General features: G+C 31.6%; 1 protein-coding gene across 1 annotated transcript in view; it reads right to left on the bottom strand.

Annotated features, from left to right (window-relative positions):
- LOC113553987 (amyloid-beta-like protein) overlaps positions 1 to 21,970 on the bottom strand; it is an 88,081-nt gene extending 66,111 nt beyond the window's left edge. Inside the window, exon 1 of the mRNA XM_026957602.1 lies at positions 21,409 to 21,970. Coding sequence (XP_026813403.1) covers positions 21,409 to 21,471 — 63 coding nt within the window. The 5' untranslated portion in view covers positions 21,472 to 21,970. The remainder of the gene's footprint in view (positions 1 to 21,408) is intronic.
- Between the last annotated feature and the right edge of the window lie 3,347 nt (positions 21,971 to 25,317).

Below are 25,317 nucleotides of genomic sequence, written 5' to 3'. Positions count from 1 at the left end.
AGGTACGCAAAATATTTCAAAAGACAAATTATAAATATGCAATACAAATTAAAACAAAACTTAAAGGAAGCTCGATCCGTATAATATTATTAAATATACAGCAACTAACGAATATATTTATCTCGAAATCAGTATATAATTTATCATGATATAACTTTATTAGCATTAGTGTGTTGTAGTCAAAGTCAATTACGTCGCATTCAATAGTTTTCTACTGAACGATCGTAAACCATAATCGTTTAAAATAATGCAGTTTTGAAGGGTTGAACTGGAGTGAAATGTATAAATTTTATTACCAAAATATATCGGCGATTGAACTGCGTGACTATTTATATTTTTTTATCAATCGTGCTTCAACAGTACACCACTGCGTTTGAGTTTTAATCGATTTCTGTACATCATAATATGTTTGTCGAACGTCGATTAGATTTTCGTTGATTTAACGCGTGTTATAGGTACCACCCTTCGACAATCATCACTGGCCCTTCGGCGTATATGGAGAAGCATAATGACGATAATAATAACACCCATGACATATATAGGTACGCATTTCGACAATAATAATTATACCGCCGTTGCGTGTTTTCCGGACGGACATACAACGTGCGTTATGATAATGTAATTAAATACATAATAAACCATTATACATACGTCATGATGTAGGTATGTATTTTCGTATTTTATATCGGACGAGAGGAAAATATTGTGCGCAACGGGCGAGTAAATTGGAAATTTCGACGTGGATAATTAGCTTGGAGGGTACCCACTTTACACCACGGACGTTTGCCTGAATTGGCAATCAACGGGCTGTTAAATTGAATTTCTGCTGGTTCGATTCGCCATTGCCATACACGAATACGTAAAATGTATAATAGAACTACTGATTCAGTTCAAGTGAGCGACTGCCCATGATGTATATGGGCATCCGTAGCAGTAATTTCGCCTCAATCGCAGGCATGTGCGATGCGCCGGACATACAATATCATATAATTCGACGAGACGAACAATCGGCCATCGAGTATCGTCGAGGTGGGTCTCTTCAAAAGAAAATTAAAAAATATAATGATCCGCCGAAGGGTTGGGAGTTGCAGCGTAACCTGTGTTTATTATTATTATTATAACCACAGTTGGTCGATCGACATAATAATATAATACCGAGAATAGTATTGCTATTACAATATAATATATACAATTTCCCGACTTATTTAAAAAAAAAATAATAAACAGTAACTTTAATAAGTATTATAATAACGACTATAGTTAAAATGGTTATCTAAAATATTTATTCCGCACTTGGTCATGACTCACTATAGTGCAACAAAAAGTCTTAACTTTATTTAAATGTCTGTAAAAACTATAATCAGATTACATTTTTAATGATTCGGAAAATATAAAACAAATATTTTTCTTAAATGTTCGGTTATCATAAGACCCACAGAGGAATGACTGATTTTTTTGATCTGTATTACTCGTACATAAGTCGTTTAACTGTCGTACCTTCTCATTTGCGAAACTCTTCTTGGTATAATAACAATATATTAATTTAATGTCTAAAACATATATAGGTACACATAGCTGATAACTATATAGCGTTCAACACTTCAAACGTTTTGTAAACCATTTAGCTCGGCACTTTGACAAAACGTATATCATTTCACCCTTCGCGCGCGCGCATGCACTCATACAAAAACATACACACACACACGCACACATTATTATAATGCTATGCGAGACGGTACGAGGGGTTTTCGGTCGTCTTATACCACATTCCACACAGCATCGCTGTACTTGTATTATTATCAACGTGTCTTTTAACCCGCCCAACAAATATTCCGTACGTTTTAAACATTCCAAAACGGCACTCTTGCGTTATTTACACGAATAACCAGCGAAATGGTTCAGCGCGACGCTCCTAGTCCAACCATGCATATAGAATATAATATTATACCGAGTCGAAAATGTAATAATATTATAATACATTATGTCGTCCGTTTTTCGTTTAAACATGGTTCAATATACGATAGAAGGAAAGATATTTGGAATTAGTTGACATACTATGTACATATATTCACACACACACGATAATATTATAATTTCTTCCAACTCGTTTAGCTATAGAGACCGCGTTACACAATTTTTTTAAATTTCATTATTCAAATATTTATACAAAAATTATGTTTAAACGAAAAAAAAATATGCGATAATTATCATACCAATTGATTTAATTAAATTTGTATATGAATATAACAGTAGATATAACAAAAAAGTATGTATAGCATTAGTTATGTATTTTATAGGTAAAATGTAATATGGTTTTTGTTGACATTTGTTACAAAATGAGCCATTATGTTCAATGTATATTTTACTATCAAAATAGTTAGAATTAGCTATTCAAAGGTCTCTTAAACAAAATACAAAATTATTAATTGTTAATCTTTTTTTAAAACTTTGTACCGAAAGGAAAAATACTTATCTAAGCAATTGAAAATACACGATTTATTTTTTTTCACGTATTAGGTGTATATAATGATAAACACAATATTAATTGAATTTATATTTTTTATCAACGTATTTGTCATTCATTTTATCATTGTTTGCATACTAAAAGAGGTGAAAAAGTTATTAATTTTGTATTGTCTTGTAAATAACGATTATTTTTATAATCTAACAAATCTGGTAAAATTATTTATTTATAGTCTTATTTGAAAATATTAAAATAGGATACAAAAAGTTCATATTTAAAAGTCTACTGTTTCTTATGGTGTAATGAAAATTTTTTTTTATATTTTTTATAAAACTTTTAATAGGTTAATAATTGTATATTTTATATTTAATACACAAGGATAATTAAAGAACAGAAGTTTTACATAATATAAATAGACATAGGGAATATTTTTATGAACATAACGTCATAAAAATATTTACGCTTAGTTAAATACCTCTATACTTGATTTCGCATAATATTATATAATAGTATGAAAGGTTTACGTAAGTAACGATTGTGTGTAATCAATTTGATTTTACATTGGTACATTTGCATTTCCACTCAGTGGTGCTCAGCAAATAACAATATTATGTAAAGTATTTTCAAACATTTTAACTCGGTATTTCATATTGATGATGACGTCCGAAAATAATTAAAATTTTTTATAAACATATTTTATAGAAATTAATTCCTTCAGCATTTTTCATACAATATTATTGGAATATGGTTGGATTTATTTTTATTACCAACGACCATCCGTAGCGCATCCGAAAGTTTTGACGTTAAAATCCGGAACTCGCTGCGAGGTCTGTGACGAGTAGCGTGTGTCTCAGAAAATTGCCAACAAAAACATAATAAAATATTATGTATACAACGTTAATACAATGTCGTGGTAGCAGAGAAGGCGCGAAAAACGTAAATATAGACACATATATAATAATAATATTAGCTGTAACATGGGTACTAGTCATACTACAATATATTAATTAATAGCCACTGCTGTAGGTTCGTCGTAGGTATAAGTACTGAGCTGCGTGTGTATGTGTGTGTGTTTGTGTATTTATGCATGTGTGTGTACGTGTAACACGTGTGCACATTACCGGAAGGAGAGGAAACGCAATCAGCGGACCGATGACAGATGGATACTCGCATTCGGACTTGCTATTATATACGCGAGCGCGCGCGCGACAAGTCATTAGTTATCTGCGTGTTATTGTGTTAAAATCATCACACACTAGCGCTTGCACACAATGCGAATGCCGAGGACGCGGAAGAAATCTTCATTACAGAGTAAGAGAGAGATGGAAATTGCCGCGGGCTGGTTTAATTCGAGACGTCCGGCAGCATCATGTCGAGAGAGGACAGACATAGTTAGAGAGAGAAAATATAAATATATATAGTATTTGTATAATATGCGATGATGACGTAAAACAATAGCCCGTTCGGTCTGTTTTAATTAAAACTATCCACAAAAGCAGCGTCTGCCGAAAGCTTCCTCGCGTACTTTATTCCGCACAACAACTGCGCTTACCCCGCACATATACTACGCGCCACACGTCATTTCTTGTCCATCACACGTACGTCTCCTAACGCCCGCAACGTGATATATGAGCCCCTCCGCATCCTCAACGGCTATGCGTATGTGTTTTATTATGTATATATATATAATCGTTATTGTTGATATTATTATAGAAATTATAATAATAATAATAATTTGTAATTTGTATTAATATTATAACTGCAAATAACGAGAATATGTTCACCTTTATAACGGAATGTTTTATTTACGATATCGGATATATATATATATATATGAAAATTGAACGTTTCCTTTGTGCTCATAATCATATTTAACATAATATTAATATTATAGAGATATGAGTTTAATAAAACAATAAGTCATCTGCAATAATCCGCCGCCGAGCTTTTATATCCGGATTTTGAATAACAAAAGATAGTGTTACTGAATCGGAAACCCACACGCTTTTCATTTATATATTTATATGGATGAGTGTGTGAACGTAAAGCCCAGTATGATTTTTGCAAGGTTTTTGGCCAGTCAAATAATGCATCGAGAGATGAAGAGAGACACGCGTTCGATAAATTCCTTGAAAAGATGCGGTACACCTTCTGTTCCTCTGTTGCTTGATACACTTCGATAGATTCTAACAATGTCATAAAGGTCTGCCGCTGCCACTTTATGAAATGTATTATGCAGATTTATATAGTTCGGATCCGTTTTATCCGTGGGTCAATTTCAGCAAAAGTTTTAATATTGTTGAGTTTGAAAAAAATTACCAAAAGTTTCGAATAACATTGTCGCCGCCGCAAAATAAGGTCAAACCTTCAACGCTCAGTAATTATTCGATTGAAAAATATAACAACAACTAAAAATATGATCGAACGAACCGCGTACGGCATAATACAAATTATAGTCAGCTTTTAGCGTTTATGGGTACTATGAGACCTATGAAATTGATCGGTGCGAATTGGAGCGTCTAAAATGTAACAGACCATGAAAGGATTGGTCTATCGGCACTGAGGTGCGAGGGATGAAGAGTTGTATTGACAGAGTGAGGTAGAAAATTATAACCTATATGGCACGTGAAGGCTAGAAGGTTTCAAAGGTTAATGGTGCGTGCAAAACGTCCGTTCTTTCAGTAAAATAAGCAAAATATGAACTGTGGTGAAAATCTACAAACAAACAATGCTGTGAAACAACATTTTCAATAACCGACATGTCAAATACCTGTAAAGCGTATTTACGAGTAGGTAAAGAAAATCATAATTGATACTAACACGGAGTATATTATATATATTTTCCCAGTTACTATTGCGCGTAATTTATGAGTCTACATTGTATATGTAAAATAATAATAATTGATGGGATCACTAGTATTAAAATAGCACTTATAGTAACATTTAATTTTTTTTTTTTAAATCGGTTTATTTTACTAAAATAATTTCATATAATAATAATAACAATAGTAATAATATATCACTATATTATGCATTTGAATTGAAACTTGTTAAAATAATATGTAAAAATGTGTAAAAAATATAAAATATTTATACAATATACTGATTGGTAAAACAAATAAATACATTATTAGAATAATAGCGCCTAAAAATATAATTATAATTTTATAATCGATAATAATATTATACACGAGTACACGACGTATGTGTAGGGAATGTGGAAAAAAATCAACAACAGTACCTATTGCCAGTAACCATAGTAACAGAAGGCATGATGTTTTGACAGAAATGACGGGCTTATAAAGCATCAGTGTTGTATACGTATATCATACATTATATAAAAATCCTAAATGTATACGACGATGGTTGTTCGACCGATTTCATTTTTAAACGAGAAAAAAAGGAAGAAAATCATGAAATCTAGTACGTTTTTATTTTTCTCGTACTTTAAGACCTGGTCAACTGCAGAGTGTATTTGTATGTTTTGATATATTATATTACGTATATATATATATATATATATATACCAAAAACAGTGGATGAGGGGGGGAGCAAAAAGTAGGATTAAATTCAGGAAATTGCAAAGCCACGTTCTGAGATCTCACTTCAGTGCGTATAACGCATTAAGCAACCAAAAGAGTAGGTATATATTAGGATTAGATTTATTTAACGTCCACGGTCCATTACACTTCTAGGTTGGTATCTATCTAATTTTACGTTCACACAGTATATGAAATGGCCTTTGTTTTACATATTTTAAGTATACAACTGTAGCTATATTTCACTCAAATTGTATTAGGATTAGATTTGCTAAGAGGATTATGTTGAAATCATATAATAATATACATAGTAAATATTATTATAGTCCAAAAAGTGGAAATATCCTATTTTAAAAATTGCTAAATAAGAAAAATATAAATACATAAATATTAATATAGTATAATAAAATAATCCATAAATCAGTTTCTAAAAAAAAAAAAAAATCACTTGATATTTTTTGTTTAACATATTTTCAAATTCCATAACAATGCTTATCGTAAAAGACAACTTGTAAATTCGCCTTCTCCGTGAAAAACAAAGTAATAGTACTTTATATTCAATTATACGTTTCATTAGACGACATCGAAGAATATGCACGTCTTCGATTATATATATAGTGTAATTAACATATCATTTTATTATTGTATTATAATGGGCTACATTGTATTGAGTTATAATAACTATAGTAAGTCGTCAAGAAACAGTTATTGCATGGAGGCTGAACCGCTGTACGTGAATTCATGGTATTGTAATTTTTGTCTCTTCCAATTTATTCGTCTCATGGTCGCTGTTCATTATAATATTATGTATGGATTCAACGAATGCGTTTAACTGGGATTTTCTTTGATCGGCCGATGGTGGTGGTGGTGGTGGTGGTGGTGGCGTAGGCGAAATTTCGATTGGTTAAATTTAATAAGGTATGACGGATCAAAGTAAACTAAAACCAGAGGAGTATTCGCTTATTATTATTATTATTATTATTATTATTTGCTGTTGTCGTCCTTATAGCCGTAGCTCTTCTCCACTCATTACAAGACTTCGTCGGTCTATATAATAGGTAAGTATATACACCTAACCATGCATCAGATTAGTGTAGCTGCGTGTAACATCATACGTTGAGCACGAAAATCAAAATCACCGCCAACGTTTTCCGTAAGGTATAAAATTATTATCCAACGATATTATATTATAATTGACTATTGTACTTACATCGATCGTAATACGTTAAAATACGACCATTACCGGGTAAACGTTAAATATAAATGTATATTATATAATATAAATTATTGACCATCGATCACCCGTACCAAACTGCGCTAATAACTCATAATTAGTAATTTATCATTATACTATATTAGGTGTATAGTGTACGCTTTTTATAGTCTATACGTGATGTATTGTTTATTTTATAATATTTAGATTGTTCCGCTTTATAATAAACACCTGCGTCGACGTCGCATCGTAAAAAGTTTAATTTTTCATTTATTTCGTTAAATGTACTTGGCGTAGTTAATTATTCAATTTTGCTCGTGTAAAGTGTAATATTATCTACGTTGTTTTTAAACGCCATAATATTATTTATTGCTACATAGAAATTTGATTGTCAATCAATTAGGATATCATCAAATAGTATTATACGAATTTAGTGAGACAATGGTTAAATAGATTATCACAATAGCTATAGACGTTATAAGCTTCTGAAATCTTAATATATTATGATAAAACGTTTAATTCAACGATGATAGATTTCACCATAGGTATTCTCAATACCCACTAAAAAGTGACTTTTTTCATACCGGTGGGGCGTTAGTACTCATTTATTGATTTCGCTATTTCATGTATAATTACAATGATACATTTCAATATTACATCAATTACAATTATAGGGCATCGTAAACGGGCCACTAAATATACTAAATACACATAACTGTCGGTTCAATAAGTATAAATCGGCTTATCAAAAAAAAAAAAAAATATCAAACACTTGATGCGACGGCATCTACATCTAATTTAAGGTGCAACAGGGCCAGTTTACAATAATATGTAAATTATATTAAGGGAAATTAGTTATTATAGAATAATAAAAAATAAAATATGTTATTAAGACAGAGAATATAATTTGTATCATTTTTTTTTTTATCGTTTCAACAACTATAACAACTTTCCACATACACATGTGATTGTATTTATTTTACACATTTATTTTATTACATAGAAATTCGTTTGCAATAAAAATAAATCGAAAAATATGTTTGCTAAAACCACTGATAATATTATAATGGTTAGTAAAAAAAAAAAAAAAACAAAAAACAAGAATGCGCAATTGACAAGAACATTTCTATTGTTGTAGTTTTATAGTATTTAAGTGATATACAGTCAAATAATCTTAAATATTTTTTTATTACTTTCTTCTACCACAGATAAACTGTGATTTATATATTATTATTTTATCCTTTACACATTTCGGTCTCCGGTTTCTTTCACTATAAAGTTAATGGTTATATTGATAAAATAAATCATTCGAAGATAATTTTTTAAATAGTTTTTCGTGATTAAAATACTAAGGTATAATAATTAATGTTTAAATATTTTATTATTCTATCACGTTTGATAAGTACGTGAGTAAAATTAAATCAATAGACTTGGTACATAGCTGTGGCTATAAATATTTGTGTTTCTGAATATTTTGTATATCAATCTGTTTGTAATCGAATGTTACTGTGTGAATTTCGAACTTTACCAAGAATGTTCATAATATGTCATATAAAAATGGTTTACACTAAATATTTATGTATTAAATACTATTAAATGATAATTAATAACATATTTTAATATGTAATACAATATTAAATTATAAGTGATGAATCAAATGAAATATTTTTGTGTTACAATTTGTGTTCCCAATTGTATTAATAATATATAATATATATCTTTACTTGATACATAAATGTACAATATATATCAAATGTATTCATATAGTATCCAAGCCACAGTTTAATAATAATATAAATGTGATATTCATAAAAGTTGTGATTATTATTATTATTATTATTATTTTTTTAATGTGCCGTATCCATCTTGATAAGTATTTGACGTAAAATCGTATACATATGCATGGGTAATTCATATCGACTATAGCATGTACAATTTTTACTTTAAGTTCTAAATCGAGATTTAGTAGGTACATATTTTGTCTCTTCCACTAGCTTTCCTCGATTATTCTGTCTCTGTCACTCTCTTGTCTGTGTCTCTCCGGGCTCCGAGTAAGTCAAGCGCGCCCGCTATATTATTATACATTTAATATAATATATGTGTAGTCGTTGTTGTTTAGTGGCTTAGTTTTTCTGAAATTCCGTGTGGTAAATGTTTGATATTCTGCTGTTTAACCGCACGTAATAATTCACTGCCGCCTTCTGTTTTGTACAGACTTTTGATTAAAGTAGACTTGTCCCCTGAATAGGACACCGGGGAATACCGTACTGGCTTGTCGGATCGCGATATAAAGTTATCACAAAGTAGTCACCCAAACAATAAAATGATAATACTCATAATGATATTATGTCATCCCGGCTGTCTCTATTTCGTTCACATCCAACGAGGCCGTCGAGTAGCACGCGGTTTGCCGGTTTAATTTTGACTCTACAGACATCGGAAAACACGTTTTATTATTATTGTTATACCTAACTGTAAAGGGCGATTCATGAAACATGCTCATCTTTATTTTCCTTCGATTATGTACATTAATTATGACTTGAAATTTTTAAGTATACTTAAATATTTAAATAAAAATAATCAATATAATTTAATGTTTAATAAAATATAAATTATACATTCATAGGTACATAATGTATTTAGAATACTTATAGTAAGTTATTCTCTTAAAATTTTCATTCGATGATATAATGACTAAACTAAACTAAAATACTTATATTTTGTTATTGTTATTAAAATAATCGAAAAAACTCGTTAATGGGTCGACATAACGAAAATCGCATATCGCAAAGTATCATTTTCATTGTTCTCCGCGATGTATACTTATCATATAAGTAATAAGTAGGTAGGCACTATACTATTGTTGATTTAAAATTAAAGCTCGTACTAATGATAAAAGTACTGCATTATAATCCTCTGATATTCTAAGGCCGTATTAAAACATACGGTGTTGTAATTGGGTTTAGTAACGAGCTACTCCGACAATTTAATCAACTTTCGAGTTACATAAACGAATAATAATAATAAAAAAAAAAAAAAAATGGGGAAACACATAGAATATACGATGTAATAATCTGATTAGAATAATCCCTGAACGATGTCAAAAAAAAAAAAAAAATTGAGTTGGAGGACAAAGGTAAACCGAAAAAGTGAAAACGAACACGAAAAATAAGTCCCCGATTATAGCGGCGGTCGGCGTGTGTAGACAAAGCGTCATTGATGATGATCCCGTGGGATAAATGTTAGTGCGGACTAGCAGCTTTATATATATATACATATATATATATATAAATACGTATTTGGCTTTTGATATTATATTATATTATAACGAACGTTGTATAAAACGTGATATTTCAAACCAGCTAAAACCAGCTCTTATAATATTATAACACGTATATATTTTATATAAATACGGATGGTGGTGATCTGTGAATAATATTTTCACGCCATGTATCATATATTCATGTATTATTATTTTACTATACAGATTTATATATATATATATATATATTTGCATATTATATTAATATTATATGGGACGTCCGATTAAAAATGTGCTCATAAATAAGTGCAACATTTTGTTTTTAATGCTATTCATTTCGTCAAAATTAAAGGGCTTATGACGTACCTACTTGTATTTATCCCGTATATCTGTGCACAATATAAATGCGGGGCAGATTTCGACACGATACGATGAAACTATTATAATATTATTAATCCAGCTTTTGCTTCTCACTTGATACTGAAAATTATTAACATTGTAACTAATAAACGACAAAAACTCCTGCATTCATGTGTCGATAGATATAATAATAACAATATAATAAGTAATTACTCTCAGAAATTAAATGTTGATCTTAAAAAATTAAATTTCAATTGTTACTTATATAATGTTATAACATCAGTTGTATCGTAACCTTTTTATTCAAGTATAAATACTTTACTTGTTAAAATCAAATAATTCTAAGCTTCTAGCTATCATAATATTTTATATAATGGTTAATAGGAACTAAATTAGAGTCGAGTCATAATAGATTGTCAAACAAAAAAACAATCTTTGAACTGAATTTTCAACAAAGGCAACGTAAAAACCAAATAAACTTGTAATGTAAGATACAAGCCATTTATTTTCATTGACAAAATAATTGTTTATGTTGGAAATATATATGTTGACTTAAAAAGTTTGAAGTTAAAACAAAAAAACGTATAACGTAACAATAATACACAGAGATTTTTATACAAACACAATATTTTTTTATAATTTACATATCAAATGAAATGTACTTCTCGAAAACTAATATGATAAATTTGTTTTTACATTTACTAGGTAATATACATATCTATACATATTTAGCTGTTGTTAATCAATGTATATTATATTCTAGGAAAAGAATAATACCTATATCATTATATACATTTGTGAAAATAAAATATAATAGTTATAGCATGAATTTGTGAATTATTTTTCCATATAATTTGTTAGTAAGTACTAAAATTCGTATTTTCAATTAACTCTTTTCTTTATACCTAATAATATTATTAAAATCTGTCGATTAAATTGTGAGCAAGTTTTGACTCGTGTGTATTGTTGTAACAAAAACTGACATAATAAAAACCAACCTATGTTGTTTCAACGTATGTGGGCAAGAAAATACATATTAGGTACCTATGTATTTTGTTATTATAGGAAACTAATATTTATACAGATATATGATATTATATAATATATATCTACTATTAGTTCATTCTCATGTATAATTTATCTTTTGTGCACTTATATAATATATTATATACATACTCGAAAACTATTGGAAGATATATTATGAATGAGAATAAACGTTGTTAACCGGGTCGATCGACCTGCTACCGAGTGGTAAGTTTGTTCAGAATACCGTAATTAAGAAAAGTGTACGCGCGTGATGTTTACATCCTAACAACCAACTCTGTAGAAGAAAAATAACACCTATCTATTTTAGTTGTAAAAATCGATCCAACAACGAAATTTTCGTAAATTCGCTTTATTTTAGCAACATCTATACACACACACACACATTATATCATATAATACAAATACGTTAAACAACACAAGTGGTTAGTTCATGTCATTTATTTTATATTAATCTTGCGAGCATGTTTTTCATTAAATTGTCCGAAAAGTCGACTTTCAAGTTCAAACGCCACTATTGTTTTTTTTCTATTCTAATCAAAAGTCAAAAGCATAACAAATCAAATACCCATCAAGCAAGCGTTTATCTATCATTATATATATATATATAATATGTATTATTACAAAGTTTATCATAATATATTACACGCGGCCAATAACAAAACGTCTATATAATAATATTGTGTTTGAATATTCTTTCGATTTAATTTTCAGCGGTTGACAGTGCCACCACAGAAATATACGGTGGTGACGTTCATATCATTATATGCTACTATATGTAAGTATTATATCTACTGACGTATATATTTGTAATGACACATGGTAGATGCACATATATTTATATATACGCGTACCTATAGGTATAGAGACTGTATACATAATAGTGTATTAAACCCTACGCTGTGCTGCGTACAATAATAATGCAGTCATCGCCGTTCTTCTCGCCGCCCGAGTAAGTCGCACGCGCGAACGGAAGCCACTGAAAGTCGAATCTAATTTGTGTGTTACACACGAACGTGGAAACGTGACTCTGAAATAGTACTGCCACCGCCCAGTCCCGTCCCGTTCCGCTCTCTCTCTCTCTCTCGTTGTCGCCGACGTGTATATGCACAGCGAGCGTATCGTATCGTATCGTGTCCTGTGCAATAGTATACGTATATACGATTTCCGACGTGGAAATTAAACTTCGTTCATCTCTACCATCAGCGAACGGTTCGAAAAAAAAATCGTACTCATTGTGTATGTGTGAGTGTGTGTGTGTGTGCTGTTATATGAGGGGAAACAGAATAGAAAAAAAGTATAAAAATAACCGAAATAAAACAATGGGGAAAAAATAACATACACACACACGTACAGGAAACGGTTGCTGGAAATCAATAAATGGACTACCGCCGGCGTACGTATACTTCCTGACGTATATACTGCAGCCACCGCCTCCGCCGCCGCCACATAGTGTGTGCGTCCGGCAAATATGTACATAAATCCACTCGCGCGCGTGTGTATATGTGTGTATCCAATGCGTGTATATTATCGTATAATATTATATATAATTAACGTTGTATGTTTCATCAACTAGTTCCCCCTCGCCCCCGCCGCGACCACGATTGAACCTGCGCGATCGCTGACCGCTCAAACTTTTCCGGACGAGGGTCTGCGTAGGTACAGTCCGGTGGTCCGTCCTTTGTACGGTGATGGCCGACTACAATACGGCGGGCTTTCCGTAAACGTAAATTGTATAATCGCGATGACGGTTTTTTTGACGCCTATGCAGCGCGTTCGCATGGCTGCTCGACTACCGGTTTTCACGTTGTAATTATAAACATACATAGTAATTACGAAATCGTTTATTATTTACATGTTATACGAGTACTACGTAGATACTAACTGAAATCGTCCAAGCCGCGTACCATAATGCATGACTACGATGACTATTCATTATTCTTGTTTATTTTCCTTCTTGTATCTATTATATATCCTTCCAGTTATCGACTAACGACATTTATAATATTTTACTCGCCATCAATCTAGGTCTTCCCGGGTCTTCTAAGTATTATTTTCCCAAATTCCTTCAATATTCTGTCATAACTCTCTCTCTCTCTTATAAAGTTATAAGTATATATACTCATTTTTTCAAAACGTGTTCTAGAAATCGAATGCTATGGACATATTTTTACGATTGAAAACAAAACTAGTCACTGGCTCCATAATTTATTGTAGTTCTATTACTTGTTAATTAAATATTTTTTATCGACAATCTGTGTCTGTATCAAATATTGGGTTCACAATTAATTCTTCTCAACGCTTTGTCATAAATATGTTTTTACCTTTCTTTTGCGTTGCATTAATAAATGTAGTATGTACTCCACGTAACTTCGTAAAAATCAAACAAAATATTAATAATTGGTCCTACTCTATTATTGAACTGACCATAAAATTTGAAGTAATTATAACAAAACGTAGAAAATTGATTATGCAAATATTATAAACTTTGTAAGTAATCATTGAGACCACTGTACACTTACAACGTTTGTATGACAATTAAACCTATTTTCACCGAATCTTGTCAATTCTCAAGATAGAGTTAATTTAAATCTCTCGGAATCATTAGCTGAACCGCTCAATCAGGGCTTTTACTCTATATCCGGCACCATTAACGTCAATGTCGCTATCCATTTATACATGATGTCTCTAAGATAAACATAAATAATTATTATAATCGTTTAAAACGTCAACTATTATAACAGTTATAGTTATTACTGAACGATATTTGAAAAAATCGATTAAAATTATTGCATAATATAGTGTACCTACTGTATACGCACTCTCGCGAGACCAGTAGGTGGTAATTCGATAATTTTAACGACTTTTTTTTTCTCTTTTTACTTTTTCTAACGCTTTTTACTTTAAAATATTTATAAATTGATGATGTTATGTCACTAATGGATTGTAAGTGCTTAAAATCAAAGATTGTTATTCGTATTGATCTTATATTAATACGTACAATGTAAAGTGCAATCAAATAATATTTTTAGAGACTTTTGAATGATTTATGTAGATTAAAATTTAATTTATTACAAAAACTGAATAATATAAATAAACGGATACAATGATGATAAGTAAATGGTTAATATTTAAGATTTAAAATGTCGTTTATATAAAATGTATAAAATCAAATTTTTCTATTAAATTGTATTTATACAAATATTTATTATCAAAAACACTAATATTGTGTAATTGATTTAACTTTTTAAATAATTAGTACTATTTTTAACAATTTTCAAAAAATAATATAAAATGTAGGTGCTAATCTTCAAAAATAAAATAATTACTGAATAAAATATAGTTAACTTATGGTATAAAAGTTATTATTTATTTTCATTTGTTATTTCAAACATTTTTTTACATGGATTGTATATAGTTTGTATATATATTGGACTATTTTTTATTTAGCAAAAGTCCGTATAGCATATATTTTTTTAGTTTTTGAGCAAATCTGTATGTTGGTTATGTGCGTTTAAAAAAAATATTTATATATATATTTGCTTGTCATCGCATTCAGGAGTATACAGATTGATTCAATTTTCAACTTTATTTATAGTTTTTTATCTTTATTGTTGGAATACATAATTTATTAAAATTGAATGTGGTCTACTCGATGACGAAGCATACTAAAGACAACCTACTAGATTGTAAATAATCTTTTTTTGTTTTGTTTTATTTTAGTAATAATTTTCGAATAAAATCGAATAAAATAATGTATACGATACATGTATTTGAGTATAATATTTAAAAGCAGTTAGACCGCAATAGACCAATTTTGGAATATAATCTATTTATATTATTTAAAATCAGTTTAACAATATACTCAATAAATTTAATAAATTTCCCTGCTTTTAAATATTATACTTAAATACATTTATCGTATTATATTGAAATATAATATACTAAACAAATAGATTTTGATTTACAAGAGTTTAAACAAAGTATATTGTATTATTCATACGGTAAACATGCATAATTTTTGTGTAAATAAATAAGTATTATGTAAAATACACATGTTATATACAATGTATATATTATTTTATTTGACTTAATTATCATGATGCCGTAGGTGTTGTGGCAGTTTCGTGGACGCGATATAATAACTAAATATAAGTATTCTGTTTATTAGTCATTTAGGAAAACAAACAATGAAATATGTTTATGAATAAAAAGTACTTAAAATATACGTAAGCAACGACGAGAAAAAATTAATTTGAAAAAATGTTATATTTTATTGGTTGTACTGGTCGTAGGGATGAAACAAAGCTAGCCTAAGCTCATAAATGAATAAACAATCAATCTTAAAAAATAGCTTAGCTTTATATATGATGCCTTTTTAAACGTAAAAATTAAAACTAAATATTTATAATAAGATAATGTATTTATAAAGATAAAAAAGAAAAAAATAGGCTTACAAGGTTATGTTGATGAAATAATTTACATTTCTAGGAATGTAAATCAAAATTAAATTTCCAGAAAACAAGACTGACAAAATCACTTTGGACCTTTTCCAATTTGGATTTCAGATCACGGAGACGTGGTTTAATTACTATGACGTCATCAAAAAGCTAAGAGTTACTGTGAACAAATCTCAACAAATAACACCAATACAAACGACAGAAGAGGTATTAATCATTATTACCCGGGAACAGAGACTATATAATAAATCATGGATGCTGACTAACAAAGCAAAAAATCAATACACAAAACAAAAACTATAATTTTTTACACATAAATAACTATAAAGATACGGAAAGTGAGTAATCTATACATTTTGATTTTTAATTTTATAAGGGTAGGCGCATAATTTTATCTTATGTGTGATAAAATAAAAAAAGCACAATATTGGATCTTTTAATATTTATTCATCTATTAAACTTTGAAGGAATTGAAACTGTTTGAATATTAAACCGTCGTTAAAAGTTTCATACGTAAATTAGCGGCATGATAGGTAATAATATTATAATTTAATATGATTTATTAATGAAACAGCAGGATGGTTACACAACAGCTGCCGATTAAACCATGATCAAATTATCGTAAATCCGATAATTGAACTTAGAAAAGGAAAAAATCCTCTCTGGTTTCTACACCAATAATTTCGAATTCGATAATTGCACTGTGCGCATGTTATCGTTCATAGATCGTCATTTTATTATTATACTATATTATTTTATCGTAAATAAGTTCATGTTGTTATTAAATATATACTTTCTCTTTTATATTCTTTCATTTGCCACTATAATTTAATAACCACGGTAATCCATAAAATATATTAAACACATAAAATAATCTAGAAAGCCCTTGTAACCCTTACATACTCTTTATGTTATGATACAGAACTTACTTTGGCTAATCTATTGTAATGTTTGTGATCTATGCGTATTTATTTGTAAAATAATTAATTATTTGCTAATATAATGTGTTTCTGAGCAAAACATATTACTTATTTACTCTATGATTTTACAAGCGAATCTTTAAACACGTAAAATGCATCTTAAAAATTTTAACATAAGATCAAGGCTATAACCACTAATATCATAAAATGAATACAAGAAGCATGCGCTTAAAGCGCCTAAAAAAATAGAGTTTGTTGCTGTTCTATACTAGGCACAATCGAAACAAGACAGGAAGTCAAAAAATGACGTTTTATTTTGCTGTGAAATAGAAAAAAAACACGTTTGATTGTCTGTAAGACTGCATAACGATAAAAAAAAAACATAATATCGCCTATATCAGTATTCATTTATATACGTTATGCTAAATATAGTATAGGTATATAATAGTAAATATACATAAATATAATAATATTATACATACAAAAGTGTGGTATGTATTAATGACTTATGTTTAAAAACAGCTAAAAAGAGTTGTAATATTTGTCACGCAAATTAAGAACATCCTAATGATAATATATTTAACTAATTAATAGATCGATTCCATTAAGGAATTTCAATCTACAACGGAAGTCAAAAAGGTATCTAAAATGCGAAGAGGAAAAGTATTATTATTATAATTATTGTGGTCACTGAACAATTGATGTAGTTATATTATACTAAATAAATAACAACGCGTTAACAAAGCTGATGCATACAAAAGAGTCAGACGGAAAAAACTAAATGAAGAGCGCTTAAAGTAAAGGATTAATGTAATTTCATTTATTATTTTATTAATGCTACATTGAATAAAACCTGTAATTTTAGCTAGTATAATCTATACATTATATAAATTATGTCGATAATATTCTTATATTATTAACGTTATTAATATCCAGCTTTGTTATGGACCAGATGGATCCCTTAGCTGTTAAATGATGAAATAATTTATTATATATTATGCCATTTTTGGCGCGCGTGTGTGTGTAATAGCGAAAAAGGCTTGTGGAAAAATAAGAAAACCAAGAGAGAGATTGTGTGAGTAGTGGAGAAAAAATGTAAAGAATGAAGAAAGCGTAGAGAATAGAAAAAAACCGTCGCCAAGGCTTTCTGTAATTACCCTGCGGTTGCCGTCCACGCGCGTCAAGACGTTAGGCACCATCCCTCTCCAGTGCTCACATTCTGCGAGACGAGGGGTGCTACGCGGGTGTTCGGTGGGTGGTATTTGGAGCGAGCGGTGCTTGCCGCGGCAACGTCGGGAAATATTGATTGTCCCGCGCGCCCTCCGCACATGTGGAAAACAACCCTCACCCGCCAGGCTATTGCCGCCGCCGCCGACAGTGTTTTGCTGCCGGGTGAAATTTAATAATCGAGCCCCTCAGGTTACGACGACGACGACGACGACGGAAAAGGGACGCTGTCGTCATGGCACGGGCGACGCGTCCCGTTCTTATCTTTTTGCATTAGGTAAACGTTTTATTCACCCCCGCTCATACACGCATGATTGACATACACATACACACCCATCTACATACAACGGCGACGATTTACCCTCTCGTCGTCAATCGTTACCTGCACTGACCAACACTATCATAGCCGAATAAGAGCTACCCCTACGCACCAAAGCATACTCGTGTGCGCCGCGCCATCACCGTTGGTAATATAATTATTGTTATTAATTAAACACATGCGCGTGCTGAACGTTTCTCACCAGACCCAACGCATCAGTAGCGATTCCGGATACCACCACTCATGTTATCAAACGAATTCGTTTGAAAAAATGAATGTGGTTATTTTGAATGTCGTCACCGATGAAATACAACTGTTGTATATTATACTATTCACATCACATAAGATGATAATATTATGTCTCTCGATAGATTCCTCGCCCACGAGTTGCAACTTACAACGATATATATATATATCATATTATAACGTAATAATAAAGTTTTGGAGTTGAAATCATCGATATAATGTTCACAATAGTATCAAAATATACAAGTTTTTACTATATTTCCGTGAATTGTATACTTTTCGTACAATATTATATACCACATTATATAGAAAACTATCGGTGTATTTATAGATACAGATCGTTGACGTATTTTTTTTGTGGAAACGAAAAATATTAATCTCAGCGGTGACTCGATAAACTTCCCTCCGCAAGTAATGAAGCGTTCTCTCGGGTATAGTTGAAACTCGAAGGAAGTACATCGGGGAATTCTTAATCTCCGCAACTTGCGCCGAGGAAAAAATAAAAAGAAACGTCGTACAATAATGTTATACATATAGTTTCTATTCAATAGTTGATTACCTACACAGAGGCGCACGCGCATATATTGTTCTGTATGGCTACATTTTGTGAGATGAAAATAAAAAGATGAAATACGTCATCCCCGTCAAAATTTATACAGGGATGTCTGTAATTTTGAAATGCTTGGAAATTATAGTCATCCGGTGTGTCCCCCGGTCGTATAAAGATCGACCACGCACAGAGAAGTGATTGGAAATACAGTTGAAAGAACAACTGGCATAGTATATTTTTTAGATAAAATAAAAAATACTTGAAAACTAAATTCTTGTTGACCACTCGATAGGTTAGGCATGTGTTACACGAAAATTCAAAGTACGAGTCTTAAAGTAATCAGTACGATGAAACCGGCAGGTGAACGATATAAATCGTCTGTAATGTATTATTATTATAATAACCAGAGGTCAAAAAAGACTAATTCTTCACGCGTTCCAAAACGACAAATAACTTACTTGAGGCTGCAACTCAATTACGAACACGTGATTTTCCTGTACACTAATTATTATTGCAGTTAGTTGTTTTTTGGCTGGTCATTGCAGTGAGGTCCATGATAAACAGATGGAAAAAAGAACAAACGCATACTAACCGGTTTTATGTGTAATATATTATTCACAACGTTCATTTGACATACATTAATACCATAACCGTTGTGTATAGACAGTACAGTACTACTACAATGGTATATAGCTCGTAAAAATATACACCAGTTACGTTGTAATAATATGTTGGACATGAAACATAGGTATTTCAGCGTAAACAAAAAAATCTTTGTTTTCGCCAAGTAAAATACCTTTACAGAGGGTGTTATTTTTGTCATCTACTTCCGTTTAATGCGACGTAATTAAAATGCCGCATTTAAAAGACAATATAATAATAAATTACAATGCCGGTTGTTCATTTTTCAAATTTCAATCGCATGTATGTATAGGTGACCAAATATTAAAAAACACGGACCGCGGTCAAATAATAATCATAATCATTACCTGCGGAGATGTGATCGTCGCGGTCGCGTATCGGCTATTATAATACTACCATTATAATTGCATTACGAGGGTCGTCTCGGTGGACCGTTTTATTTGGTGTACGGGTCATCGAGAAAAAAATTACTATTCACACACACTATTGACATTACTAAAACACTCGATATTATATACCCACCAATAACGGTTTGCCTGCTTATTTTTTTTGTTTTTCTAGCAAAAAATTATTCGGTTTTCATTGTCACTGTCATGATACACTGCAAGTGCAGTGACCGAAATACGAATATCCGTGATACCAGACCATTAGCAGATAAATGAGTTATTTCAGGCGTGACCAACTCTTAAAAAATATTGAGGTTTATTCTGTTTCTAATTTTAGAGGGTAGGTAAATAAGCTCTTCAATCAATTTCGACATTCATTATACACTCACTACCCACAAAAAAAAAAGGATGATTTGTATAATGCATAATACGTATACGAATAATAATACTTAACAAAAACACAACAGTATATTAATCTACGCAATGGTGATTTAAATGCAAAACAAAAATGCATAAGGCCTCGAAGATGAAGTACATCCCGAATCAGGATGCCGTCACAACGCTATATTATCATCGATGCCGATAAGCCGATCACACCAACAGACGTCCGACGGGCTGTTTTTAAAATCGGGCACGGCCAGTGGCCTCCTCGTCCCGCGTTAACCACCAAACGAACAGTCGACGGCGCGACAGACTGCGTTTGACATTTTTATACATTCCGATAATTTCTACGCACAGCGGTATTAGCCGTCATTAAAAGGACGGTTGGCACTTACCTTGAGCGTTAGGGCGTACAGCGGCGCGACGAACAGGGCTGCGCACAGGACGACGGCCCGCATGGTTGCAGTGGTGGTCGGTGTCGTGTGTTACTGCAGCGCGCGTCCGAAAGCACTCGGACGGACGGAACCCGACGGGTGCGCGCGGCCGTCAGTCGGCGAAGAACGAGAGGAGCGAAAAGAAAAAGAAAAATGAGTTGCGAATGGAACCGGCCGAAACGAAATCGATGCGAAACGCGGTGTCGGAGACGAACCGGCGGGCACGGTTATGGTGCTGTGTACAAGTACAATATTGTGAGTATCGCGATGTGACTGTTCTCGAACCGAACGGCCGTCCGAATACTACTGACGGCGACGAAGTACGGTACGCGTAATGCCCACTACACCCGGTCTCTGCAGTCGGAGGTCGTATAGTATGCGTGCGCGCGCGTGCGCTCTGGTGACTGTGTGCGTGTGCCGTAAAGGACTATTAACCATACATATATATATGTATATGTGTGTGTGTGTGTGTATATAATGTGTGCTGTGGACTAAATGCGCGAGCGCGCGGGGAACGACCGATGTGTCTCTGGCTCGTCGCAGGAATGTCGTGTACGACGCGGCCGAGATGGGCCCGGGACGAGTGGCGGCGGCAGTGGCGGCGGCAGTGGTGGCTGCGGCGGCGGTAGCGGAGGTGGCGGTTTGCCGAGTGTGCGCAGGTGCGCAGCCGCCGTCCGGATCTAATGTATACGCGTTTCCATTCCGCGACGGTGCAGAGCGCTCCGCCATCTGTCCGCCGCCGGACCTAACCGACCCGGTCGCGACGCGCCGCCGCGGGGCGAGTTGTCGGCTCCGGTAACCGCCGTTCTTATGCATTTTCAAGACTTCCGTGATTTCGATTTGTTTTTTTCCTACTTGCGAATGATGCGTGATGGCGGCGAGCACCTGCCACCTGCCATACTGGTATATCGATATTACATTTTATATTAGACGATATTATGTCACAATAATAATAATTTATAATATAGCGGTGCTTATATAGTTCTCGGGAAACGGGTCGTCGTCAGTGTAGTCATCGGACCGGAGTCGTTGGCCAATAGCAATAAGCAGCAGAATCGCCACAACGGCGACGCAAAAACGATTAATTTGGTTTAAGGTTCGTGGACAAAATTTCATTCCACTTTTTCCACGACACTATAGATTAATGTATTTACAGCAAAAAATAAATCGAAAACAGTGCGATCGAGAATCTAACGGTGGAGTACCTTTTATTCACACTACGATTTTTTTCATTTTCTAGCCGACGAAAAATATCGTGGTTAACCGCTTGTCACGAGTTTAACGTAAAGGATAGAGTCGGCGATCGCCGATAAAGTAATATTACTCTATGCGATCTTTTCGCGCTTGTCGTGTTGGGATTTGTGTGGGGTTAGAATTTTCCTGGAATTCACCGGTAAACACTTTAGATGACACCTTTCCAAACGCGTCAATTCTTGCATTTTTAAGTGAGGTCATAAATTAAATATTAAAATATTAAATTATATTTAATTTATAATGAGGTTCTAAAATCTTACTGCGAAACTGGCAAGTTTAACCGATTATGCGAGTATATACGATATACTCATGGTGATCAATAATCATTGTATACATTATACAATATATTTATATTGTATAAATACATTGTATAATGTATACCTACTTTAGGTAAATACGTATAACGTATATGTGTATGTAGTTTGACGAAATTCTGATCCATAAGACCACAACCAACCGTTTACGTAAATAAATTGTGTGTTGCACAGTTGTCTTCGACTCTTGATCACCTTTTGACTGAAAATAACGCACCAGGACATCGAGTGTAATGTCAAGGTAGAATAAGCAAAGTCACCTGTAGTATTCGCATTATAAGTTTCTTATAATAATTGCCACAAACGCGTGTACTTAAACCTCTAGTTTTGAATTCGTCGCAATGAAGTATATAATTTATGCAAAATTTATAATATATTGTACAGGTTTGAGGAATACAATAAAAACTTCAATAAAATAATGACACGACCAATATCAATATTAATAGTGTAGTTATCGTGCATTTGTATCGCTTTTTATTTTATTCATGTTATATAGTCATATAAATCATGTAAGCCGCTCCGTAATTACAAAAAAATATATTTGATGTGTACCTACATTAGTTAAATCTACATCTTTATTATACTACTTATATTGTGACCCTCCAGAATACAATAATATTATGATCGTGGTATGTCAAGTTTTTTAATGTTTATTAAATTGGTTCACGTCGGTTCAACCACTACAATTCGTTTTAAAATGATACGACGAGAAAGAATAGTATGTTTTTTTACGTTATAATTGTTGATGTTAAACGTGTTAAACAACGCATAAGTAGTACATATTTTTATATTATATTTTATCGAACTATAATTTATTTAATACGACGTGTCGACGTATAACTACCTAGACTTAATATTTATATATTAATTATTTTATTATACTTTTAATATTGTATACCGTTTTACTGTAATTTGAATTTAAACTCTATCAGGGCATAACAGAAACGATTTTAAATATACGGGTATTTCAAGAAATATCTGACTGATTCACATTGAAATTGTATTTAAATATGTCAAGTCGTTATGGTGCATTATGGTCTGTATGTATTGGGATATAATTTGAATAATCGCCCACCAGCACAACATGTTTAATCCAACGTAGATTTAAAAATGTCTTCGAGAGTTTCTAAGGATTTTACAGTATAATTTATATCTTATTATTTTGATAGCCTCTTAAAACAAATTTAATAAAATTATATTTTAATTTATGGCTTTTTATTATATTTTTAAAATATACGTATTTCGAAATATGTGTAAATATTTAAATTATAATATTACTATAGGTAGTAGACACATATTATTTATTATTTAATGTTGTTAAATAATATTGAACTAAATCAGAGATATTATGAGCCCCGTAATAATGCAATTATGCAATTATGCATTACGTTTTTTTTACTTATAAAATAATTAGATCGACAAATTAAGCGTTCTAAAATTTGTTCAATTTCAAGCTTTTGGATTATGTATTAAAATATTAAAAATACTTTTAGCTTATAAAATCATAACATATATCAATATCAAATGTTTATGTAAGAGTATAAGAGTAATATTTAATTCTAGTTCCGACAGATGAAAAAAAATATAATAAACCAAATGAAAAACACACGAAGAAAATAATTAAATTTTAATAGCATGTAAGTAAAAATAAGAATTTTTAGATTTAACATGCAATTCAACTGGAAAGTTATAACTAAATTGAATTATTAAAAAGACATGCTGCTAAAAAAAAAACGAAACATTTTTTGAAAAATCATTATTTACAATAATTATCTAATTGTATCTCTAATTGAATTTGTTCATAAATTATTATCTTACAAAACTATACACACGTGCATAAATATTTTAATAGATATAATGCTTTACGTTAATACAATGAAAAAATATAAACGAATACCTATATAAATATATTATGTTAGGATAATCCACTATCTCCTCTTTCAGTATTGCGTGATGTACATTATCTTATAAGACCTAAAATTTTTGTAAAATTTACCTTCCCTTCACTAGGCCCCCCAAAATTAATGAGTCGATCGGCCTAAATATCACAACCGGCTATTATAGTATTAAATATTAATACCTATATAAAAATATTAATTTATATTATAATTGTAATCTTATTGCCTTATGGTTTATTTTGCTGTTTTTTTATATATATATAGAAACAGAACTCCCGCGCACCCATTCAGCTTCAGTACTGTCGCCCGTATACATCCGGATGTCGACCGTGCCTGTTATTATTATGGTAAGATACTAAAATGTTTTTTTTTTCTCCTGTTAACCGACTTTAGAGAGTAAACCA

The sequence above is a fragment of the Rhopalosiphum maidis genome, chromosome 2 (assembly GCF_003676215.2).
Source record: "Rhopalosiphum maidis isolate BTI-1 chromosome 2, ASM367621v3, whole genome shotgun sequence".
Classification (NCBI taxonomy): Eukaryota; Metazoa; Arthropoda; class Insecta; order Hemiptera; family Aphididae; genus Rhopalosiphum; species Rhopalosiphum maidis.
Note: the sequence above shows the minus strand (reverse complement) of the source record. Positions and strands in the feature narration are given on the sequence as shown.